This window comes from Salmo salar, chromosome 03, assembly GCF_965601325.2.
Source record: "Salmo salar chromosome 03, fSalSal1, whole genome shotgun sequence".
In the NCBI taxonomy this organism is placed as follows: Eukaryota; Metazoa; Chordata; class Actinopteri; order Salmoniformes; family Salmonidae; genus Salmo; species Salmo salar.
In genome coordinates this window covers 92,210,330-92,220,532 of record NC_138293.1, presented here as the reverse complement: position 1 = coordinate 92,220,532, position 10,203 = coordinate 92,210,330, and the positions used below count along the sequence as shown (strand labels likewise).

General features: G+C 45.4%; 2 protein-coding genes across 3 annotated transcripts in view; one reads left to right on the top strand and one right to left on the bottom strand.

Moving 5' to 3' along the window:
* The first annotated feature begins 274 nt into the window (after nt 1–274).
* On the top strand, nt 275–5,308 carry LOC106601894 (jmjC domain-containing protein 8). Its single transcript, XM_014194324.3, has 9 exons — nt 275–506; nt 669–764; nt 919–967; nt 1,090–1,186; nt 1,271–1,339; nt 1,522–1,641; nt 2,376–2,443; nt 3,991–4,125; nt 4,699–5,308. The coding sequence occupies exons 1-9, from the start codon at nt 418–420 to the stop codon at nt 4,777–4,779; spliced, it is 804 nt and encodes a 267-aa protein (XP_014049799.1). The 5' UTR covers nt 275–417; the 3' UTR covers nt 4,780–5,308.
* A 45-nt stretch (nt 5,309–5,353) lies between these two features.
* LOC106593034 (E3 ubiquitin-protein ligase CHIP) overlaps nt 5,354–10,203 on the bottom strand; it is a 79,068-nt gene continuing 74,218 nt past the window's right edge. For both annotated transcript variants that reach the window (XM_045715711.2, XM_045715710.2), the window contains exon 8: nt 5,354–8,721. In XM_045715711.2, coding sequence (XP_045571667.1) covers nt 8,596–8,721 — 126 coding nt within the window. In that variant the 3' untranslated portion in view covers nt 5,354–8,595. The remainder of the gene's footprint in view (nt 8,722–10,203) is intronic.

Sequence of the window (10,203 nt, the reverse complement as noted above, 5' to 3'; positions counted from 1 at the left end):
ATGGCTAGAAAGAAGGCAGCTAATGTCAAAGTGACGTCAAAATGTGCACGTTACAGTGGCGTCAGGGAGAATTTTAGCTAACCCTATCCCCTTTCCTAACCTCAACCTAATTATCCTTACCTGGTACGTTAATTACCTAACCTGCTACGAAAAGTCACTTCTGACATTAGCTGCATCCCATCTAGTCAAAAACAAAACAAATTGTACTTCTTGTGGATCCCTCCATAGACAGCTCGTTGGTCAAATGTGATTGGTCTATATGAACACTACACTTCAGGAAGAAGGAAATCAATAGCCAATGGGCATTTGCACAACCGGCAGGAGCAATCTTAAAACCCTTTCTATTAGAAACACGTAACTCCATAAAGGTATACGGGCATGAGGCGTATTTGCGAAGCACTGTAAAGCTATTTCCATATGGAATATACATTCGGAATACAAGTATTTCTCCTATTGTTTTGGAGATCGGCTTTAGATGCACTGGTGTCAGAGAATGACGGAGGGTGGTGAGTGTTTATTTTAGGCTACGTCTTTGACCATCTTTAAATTACGACTACTTCTATTCTTATTTTTTCCCCCACTGATTTTAACCAATATCTAACTCTTACATTCATTCAATAATACTAGTATTCGTAGCCCAAAAAGCGTATTTTTCCCCTCGCATGCAGGTCGTCAAATTCAGAATACAGTTTGACTGATGAGGGTCCATGCAACATTGACATCTGGGACAAAGCTTCGTTATCACATCGCCAGTTTATCGAACAGTACGTACTGTAGTCTACTTCATGTGTTCAGCCTGGGTGTGTTTGCAGTCTCTGTGAATCATTACACTGTGTGTTCTGCACCCATACATTGGAAACGCCTCTTTTCTATCAAGTTTTGCACCAGTATGTGTAACACACCTCGTTTTATTCCTAGATATGCCTACTCCAAACCAGTCATCCTTAAAGGTTTCTCGGACAATACGGTACATGTGAATAAAAAAAGCAATTACACAAATAAACTTGTCTCATAGGCCTTACTAACACACTTAATATCAGTCTAGCAATGGGCTCTGGTGAACGTAATTGATCAATGTTTTGTTTTCAGAAATTCCAGTTCTTGTGCTCCAAGTCGAGCCTGCTGCAGCAGTATGGAGAGAGGATGGTGAGGCTCAGCACTGCCAACACCTACTCTTACAGGAAAGGTACACACACACACACTGTAGTCATCCTAGAAGGTATTCAGTGTTCTCTATTTGTAGTACATTACTTTGCCTCTTATCATTTAGTGGATGTCCGGTTTGAGGAGTTTGTGGACTTGCTGCTGAGGCCTCAGTCTTTGGACACACTGGGCAGTGGTGAGTTGTGTCTGGAACACCTAACTGTCGTTGTACTCAACAGGAGCTCAACAGGAAAACCATGATCTGTAACATAATACAACATGCTATGTGATCACCCTGAAAAGTCAAAGCATTAACAGAAACAATGAAAAGTTCCCACAGCCAGACATTCTGTATCTCACCCGGTCTCTCTTTGACAGACACTCTGTATTTCTTCGGGGACAACAACTTCACTGAGTGGCACTCTCTGTTTGAGAACTACAAGGCACCACGCTACATGCTGCCTCACACCACGGGGGCCTACAGCTTCGGGATCGCAGGTCAGTGGATCTGTGGACCTGTATGGCTCAGTTAGGACAGCTCCCACAGTTGTGTCAAGTTGGCTGGATGTCCTGTGAGTGGTGGACCATTCTTGATACACACTGGAAACTTGAGCGTGACAAACCCAGCAGTGTTAAAGTTCTTGACACAAACCGGTGCGCCTGGCACCTACCATACATTTAAATATCCTTTGAATGACACACATACACAATCCACGTCTCAAGGCTTAAAAATCCTTCTTTAAACCTGTCTCCTTCCCTTCATCTACACAGATTTGAAGTGGATTTAACAAGTGACATCAATAAGGGATCATAGCTTTCACCTGGTCAGTCTGTCATGGAAAGAGCAGGAGTTCCTAATGTTTTGTAGTGTAAAATATTTATTATTATTAATATTGTGGATTACACTATACCAGGGTCAAGGGTTGGATATCAGAATCATGTCGTACAGCTGCAGTGGTGTTCAGGGTAGATTCAACGATATGGCGTTACCATCAGTAGCAGGGCGACTTGTACGGGACAGAGTACGAAGCAAGAGGCTAAACTCCGATGCATTAACTACCACCTGCAGGTTGGCAGAGAGCTGAACAAACCTCCATGCACACTGATGCATCTGTGAAGAGGACATCTTAATAGTGTGTGATACATACAGCCAGTTACCGTGGTGACTGCAAAGAACAGGCTGTCATCCTATAGTGAAGCTTACCTTACCTTCTATCCACCCACCCAACCAGGCCCAGGAACAGGTGTACCCTTCCATTGGCATGGACCTGGCTACTCTGAGGTCATCTATGGCAGGAAGGTAAACGCATGAACAACTGCCTATCAAATCATTGTCCACCTTTATGCTTGATCATGTCTCCTAATAATATCTCACAATCAAGTCAGATTTATTTTAAGTGCATTTCACATGGGTCACAACACACTTTACATCAATAAAACAACAATAGGACCTTGAAGAAAGAGGAATAATTGGGAAACGACAAACAAAAGGAACATGTTTCATATACAATTGTCCCAGCGTCCCTAATGACGCCTAGTTACAGCTGTCCCAGCGTCCCTAATGACGCCTAGTTACAGCTGTCCCAGCGTCCCTAATGACGCCTAGTTACAGCTGTCCCAGCGTCCCTAATGACGCCTAGTTACAGCTGTCCCAGCGTCCCTAATGACGCCTAGTTACAGCTGTCCCAGCGTCCCTAATGACGCCTAGTTACAGCTGTCCCAGCGTCCCTAATGACGCCTAGTTACAGCTGTCCCAGCGTCCCTAATGACGCCTAGTTACAGCTGTCCCAGCGTCCCTAACGACGCCTAGTTACAGCTGTCCCAGCGTCCCTAACGACGCCTAGTTACAGCTGTCCCAGCGTCCCTAACGACGCCTAGTTACAGCTGTCCCAGCGTCCCTAACGACGCCTAGTTACAGCTGTCCCAGCGTCCCGAACGACGCCTGGCCCCAGCTGTCCCAGCGTCCCTAACGACGCCTAGTTACAGCTGTCCCAGCGTCCCTAATGACGCCTAGTTACAGCTGTCCCAGCGTCCCTAATGACGCCTAGTTACAGCTGTCCCAGCGTCCCTAATGACGCCTGGCCGCAGCTGTCCCAGCGTCCCGAACGACGCCTGGCCGCAGCTGTCCCAGCGTCCCGAACGACGCCTGGCCCAAGCTGTCCCAGCGTCCCGAACGACGCCTGGCCCAAGCTGTCCCAGCGTCCCGAACGACGCCTGGCCGCAGCTGTCCCAGCGTCCCGAACGACGCCTGGCCGCAGCTGTCCCAGCGTCCCGAACGACGCCTGGCCGCAGCTGTCCCAGCGTCCCGAACGACGCCTGGCCGCAGCTGTCCCAGCGTCCCGAACGACGCCTGGCCGCAGCTGTCCCAGCGTCCCGAACGACGCCTGGCCGCAGCTGTCCCAGCGTCCCGAACGACGCCTGGCCGCAGCTGACCCAGCGTCCCGAACGACGCCTGGCCGCAGCTGTCCCAGCGTCCCGAACGACGCCTGGCCGCAGCTGTCCCAGCGTCCCGAACGACACCTGATTAATGTTAACATTGGTCCAGCACCAGTAGGTAGGCTGGTGTATGCCTGAATCCAGGGCCAGCCCTGCCGGCTGTTAGCCTTAGCACGCTACACTACCTTGTAATTGATGCCTTTAGCCTTAGCACGCTACACTACCTTGTAATTGATGCTGTTAGCCTTAACACGCTACACTACCTTGTAATTGATGCTGTTAGCCTTAACACGCTACACTACCTTGTAATTGATGCTGTTAGCCTTAACACGCTACACTACCTTGTAATTGATGCACGTCTGTTAAACACAACAGTATGAGATTCCTTTTTTTTTTCTCCAACCCCCACAGCGCTGGTTCCTGTACCCCCCGGAGAAGGCGCCCCATTTCCACCCCAACTACACCACCCTGTCCTGGGTCAAAGACACATACCCTTACCTGCCTGAGGAGGAGAAGCCCATAGAGTGCACCATCCGGCCAGGAGAGGTCAGAAAACTACCATTAAGGCTGTGTTCACAGGCAGCCCAATTCAAATCTCTCCCTCCCCCCACTAATTAGTCTTTTGACCAATCAGATCAGCTCAACAATAATTGGTCAAAAGATCAGAATTGGTCTGCTTGTGCCAACGCAGCCATAATAGAATAGACAGACTGGTTGACTATCGGAATACTTTAACTGTCACCCTTCCCTCCATCTACACAGGTCACTAACATGAGCTAAAATCATGTTGTATGCATTTTCCAACATAGAATGGGGATAACAATCAGTCATCAGTTGGAGGAATTTCAACCATGGGTCACTAACATGACTTTTCAGGCATTTAACCATATAGGGATAGTAGGAGCTGTATTTTTTTCAACTATGGAATATCATTTTAAACACTTAACAACCATGGGGGTCACTACGTTTGAGACAAACATTACTTTTGAGCCATTTTCACTGAATTGGAATGATAGGCTGCGTTTAGATGATTTCTTATGTCTTTTTGCCTTACTAAGGCAAAGCAAGAAGATAATATCTAGTATTAATAATGTCACTGACTTTTTGTGTTGCTGATAGGTGCTGTATTTCCCTGACCGCTGGTGGCACGCCACACTCAATTTGGACACCAGTGTCTTCATATCCACCTTCCTGGGCTGACCCCTGACCCTGCAACAGACTAAAGGTCATTGCCCATGGACCAAAGCCCTGTTAGAATACTTTAAACATGCATCATTCTTTTTTCCCCTCTGAGGTAATCACAGATTTCTTGCAGTTCTCAACCCACCTCAGATCACACACACAGTGGTTACTGATTAGTGAGGGGGAACAGGAAGGACGCACTCTCAAAAGTATCATGTCAGCTGAAATGGCACCACACCACTCCTGTCAACCAACAACTGCCATCAAAAGCTGTATTTCCGCTCTGTCGTCATAACTACTATGTAGATCAGTGGTCCATCTGTTCGGAGACAAAGAAACAAAGCTGTCAGACTATTGGAACGTCTACTGACCAATAGGAGATAAGTGTAGCTTGTTCTGACTGTATTCCCTGGAAGTCACACACCGGTTTTCCAGCCCGTTTCCACTTCTGGGACTTTTCCCATCGGTTCCATTGTACCGGGCCAACTAGGTCAAATGCAGCTAATATATTAGACATTTATTTCAAAAATAAAGTACTTGAAAAGAAGATGACCATTTGTATGTTGATTATCAATGTAAACACTGCAGCCTCTAAGTTGTAGCCTTTATTGGAACACTTGTAGACATAACAGTGAAATAAAGAACATTCACAGTCCCACTGAGGCTCCAGAGAAAGTTGACTGTTCCCACCCCTCTCTTAGGAGGAATCAGGGGGAGCGGAGTATGTCCCCAACCCTACATGTACACATAATATTGATACACATGACAGACTAACACAACATAACTGCATCCTCATATCCAGCAGAGGGTAGGAATATACAGGTTCATTTCACATTCAATCATTTTCAGTTGGTAACTCAAACAGGGTCGTATGGCTGAGAGGAATGTATGATTTCTGAAATGACGAGAAGAGGAAACTGATTATCTGTTTGCAGCAGGGTTGAGGGGTGGAATTGAAAGTGACCCATTTTTTTAAATCAGGATATTTTAATTCATGAATTTGCATTCTAAAATCGTCTGAATTGAAAAATGCGACCCCAACCATGCTTTGCAGCCATTGGACTAAGGCTCTAAGCGTGGAATCATTAAAACAAGAGCGACCACGAGCAGTAAGTTATACTTAAAAGACAGTCCTTCTCAAAGCCAATCAGATGACTGACTTCCATATTCTACTTCAAGCGCCACTTGAGGCACAGACAGGACACCACCTGAAAACATTCAGCAACATGTAAACCAGAGAAAACACATTACCATTAAACACAGCCTTCAAAAACACACCTGTGACTCACACAATTTTAAACCAATCTTTTCAAAGAAAATTTGGAATTGGGTTTACTTTCTTAATTGACGAATTGAAATAGAATTGACCCCAACCCCTACTGCTACGCACTTCCCCATTCATTAACGTTCAGCTCTGTATGAGCCAGATGAGTGGCAACAAAATGGTGGAAACTCAGCTAGCCAAAATTAGAGACGTCCTTGGTCAAAAAACAACCCTTTGCACAAAGCCTTCAATGCTCTTCCTGGACCCTTCCATCATATTGATTACACATATTGCTTCCCTACATACTGCAAAACACTGAAGATGAGTGCTAGGGTTTCGTTCTATATTATACAACTCATGCTTATACAGTCTTTTCAGCCCTCCAAGAGGATAGAGAGAAGTGCTGCATTGTGGTGGTAAGAGATCAGCTTGGGTTTAAAATTGGCCCATCACTCAAGAGGACTACATTGGACCATCTACAGGCCACTCAAGAGGACTACAATGGAGAGTGGAGAAAACATGGCGGTGCCTCAGACAGTCCTCTTCCCCATAGAAAAGGAGATTTAAAATAGAAGACAAGTTGTGGAGCATCACCACAAGTAGAGTACATTTAGCCCTGATTGGTCAATGGCTGCACTTTTAGACTCGAGGTCTAGGATGTGATTGGGCCGCTGGGTTTAGGGGTCTGCAATATGATTGGTTGTTCTGGGTGTAACGTTCAAGCGATTGGCCCAAGGTGTTGGGTACTATATTCTGATTGGGTCCTGTTGTTGGATGATGTGCTCTGATTCGGTGCAATGTTTGGTAGCGTGTCCTAATTGTTGGATCTGACTAGTATGAGCAGCTGAGAGACAAAATAAATGGGGGGAAAAGGACAATGATGGAAACAGAGAGAGAGAGAGAGAGATGTATAGATCAACAGGAGATTTAATGGCAGTCCTAGTGAAGGTGTGTCAGTCTGTGGTCTAGTCTCAGTCCTAGTGAAGGTGTATCAGTCTGTGGTCTAGTCTCAGTCCTAGTGAAGGTATGTCAGTCTGTGGTCTAGTCTGAAGGTGTATCAGTCTGTGGTCTAGTCTCAGTCCTAGTGAAGGTGTATCAGTCTGTGGTCTAGTCTCAGTCCTAGTGAAGGTGTATCAGTCTGTGGTCTAGTCTCAGTCCGTGGTCTAGTCTCAGTCCTAGTGAAGGTGTATCAGTCTGTGGTCTAGTCTCAGTCCTAGTGAAGGTGTGTCAGTCTGTGGTCTAGTCTCAGTCCTAGTGAAGGTGTGTCAGTCTGTGGTCTAGTCTCAATCCTAGTGAAGGTATGTCAGTCTGTGGTCTAGTCTCAGTCCTAGTGAAGGTATGTCAGTCTGTGGTCTAGTCTCAGTCCTAGTGAAGGTATGTCAGTCTGTGGTCTAGTCTCAGTCCTAGTGAAGGTATGTCAGTCTGTGGTCTAGTCTCAATCCTAGTGAAGGTATGTCAGTCTGTGGTCTAGTCTCAGTCCTAGTGAAAGTATGTCAGTCTGTGGTCTAGTCTCAGTCCTAGTGAAGGTATGTCAGTCTGTGGTCTAGTCTCAGTCCTAGTGAAGGTATGTCAGTCTGTGGTCTAGTCTCAGTCCTAGTGAAGGTATGTCAGTCTGTGGTCTAGTCTCAATCCTAGTGAAAGTATGTCAGTCTGTGGTCTAGTCTCAGTCCTAGTGAAGGTGTGTCAGTCTGTGGTCTAGTCTCAGTCCTAGTGAAGGGGTGTCAGTCTGTGGTCTAGTCTCAGTCCTAGTGAAGGTGTGTCAGTCTGTGGTCTTGTCTCAGTCCTAGTGAAGGTGTGTCAGTCTGTGGTGTAGTCTCAGTCCTAGTGAAGGTATGTCAGTCTGTGGTCTAGTCTCAGTCCTAGTGAAGGTGTGTCAGTCTGTGGTCTAGTCTCAGTCCTAGTGAAGGTATGTCAGTCTGTGGTCTTGTCTCAGTCCTAGTGAAGGTATGTCAGTCTGTGGTGTAGTCTCAGTCCTAGTGAAGGTATGTCAGTCTGTGGTGTAGTCTCAGTCCTAGTGAAGGTATGTCAGTCTGGTGTAGTCTCAGTCCTAGTGAAGGTATGTCAGTCTGTGGTGTAGTCTCAGTCCTAGTGAAGGTATGTCAGTCTGTGGTGTAGTCTCAGTCCTAGTGAAGGTATGTCAGTCTGTGGTGTAGTCTCAGTCCTAGTGAAGGTATGTCAGTCTGTGGTGTAGTCTCAGTCCTAGTGAAGGTATGTCAGTCTGTGGTGTAGTGTCAGTCCTAGTGAAGGTGTATCAGTCTGTGGTGTAGTCTCAGTCCTAGTGAAGGTATGTCAGTCTGTGGTGTAGTCTCAGTCCTAGTGAAGGTATGTCAGTCTGTGGTGTAGTCTCAGTCCTAGTGAAGGTATGTCAGTCTGTGGTGTAGTGTCAGTCCTAGTGAAGGTGTATCAGTCTGTGGTGTAGTCTCAGTCCTAGTGAAGGTATGTCAGTCTGTGGTGTAGTCTCAGCTTTAAAGTGCAGATCATACTTGTTTGGTTTGTTGTCGTCTTTTTATGTCTGGTTCTTCTTTTTGAATGATTCCTACTCCCCCTCTCTCCCTCCCTCCCTCCTTTGTTCAGTAGTCCTCCACCCATCCATTCTCCATGATGAAAGCATCGATGACCTCTTTCATGGCCAGATTAGGGATCAGCTGGTCTTGAGTCAGAGGGCTGCGTGTCACAGGGTCAAAATGGCCCACTCGCTGCAAACATAAGAACAAAGACAGTTGGGATCATATGGGTGACATAACACCTTAATACCAGGGCTGAAAGTACATTTCATTTCTTCCTGGTACAGGACCTCCTGACCAACAGAATGTATGGGCCTCAGAGAATTACACCTCTCCCGTCTTCTACGCTGCTGCTACTCTCTGTTACTATCTATGTACCATCACTTTAATAACTCTACTACATGTACATATTACCTCAACTAACCAGTACCCCCCCACATTGACTCTGTACCGGTACCCCCTGTATATAGCCCCACTACTGTTATTTTACTGCTGCTCTTTAATTATTTGGTATTCTTATCTCTTACTTAAAAAAAAAAAAATTGGGGGGTATTTTCTTAACTGCACTGTTGGTTAAGGGCCTGTAAGTAAGCATTTCACAGTAAGGTCTACATCTGTTGTATTCGGCACATGTGACAAATAACATTTAATTTGAATCCCTTTTAATTCAATAGCATCTCTGTGGGCCTAGTCGTAAAGATTTGTCATTTAACATGTATGACCTTTTATTGTGGCATAAACACAAACAATTATGATGTTTTCATCTGATTGTCAAGCAATCACTTCAAAAGGGCTGCTTTACCAATAGGCTACCAGCCTGCGTTCATTCACTCACAGTCCATTTCAATTCCAGCCTCCAAACAGTGGTGAAAGTTTTTCATAGCCACCATGCTTCTACACCTGCATTGCTTGCGGTTTGGGGTTTTAGGCTGGGTTTCTGTACAGCACTTTGAGATATCAGAAGGGCTATATAAATAAAATTTGATTTGAATGGAAAGAAGCATCTGTTACATAAAACACCAGAAAGTCTGACATTGGGTGATTGTCATTAGGACAGAATTTATGCGTGTCTCGGTGTCGGCCACTCATCTCCACTTTGGCAAAATGTCTGTTTTCATCCAACCACATCGCATTTTGGAGCCGTTTTCATGTTTCATGTCTCTGACATGCGGTAATGATAGATAGTGGTGTAATAGCATACATTTTTCTTGACATTATGTTTTAATTATTGTGATAGGGTCATGTTTTACCGGTACAACGTACCCCCACTATTTATTTTGCCGGGACGCCGTACCGGACCATACCACCTTACTGTTACCCCTGCTTAATACTTCATAATATTGAACACAGAAATTATGTGGAACTATTCTTTTACATGGTCAGTGATTTATTTGTGGGTCTAAAGAGTATTTTGGAGGTTCAATTTGGAGTACTCCTGCCTATCCTTACCTAGTCTCTCTAGACATCCGGGTTGCCTCCCACAATTGTTCCAGTTTAACACATATGTACGTAACAGAACGTCAGTTTGGCATAGAATAACTACTTCACTGCCTACGTCACTACCTGATCAGCTTGAATACAATACTAAATAGTAGCTTGGCTAGATGGAGATCACAGAGGTTATTTTTAATGAGTACATTTCACATGTGGCTAGTTTGCATCAACTACTTTCAC

Coding starts and splice junctions, on each gene's coding strand:
- LOC106601894 (XM_014194324.3), top strand. CDS start 418: ATGGAATATACATTCGGAATACAAGTATTTCTCCTATTGTTTTGGAGA. Junction 1,642..2,375: donor CTACAGCTTCGGGATCGCAG/GTCAGTGGATCT, acceptor CCACCCAACCAG/GCCCAGGAACAGGTGTACCC. Junction 4,126..4,698: donor GCACCATCCGGCCAGGAGAG/GTCAGAAAACTA, acceptor TGTTGCTGATAG/GTGCTGTATTTCCCTGACCG.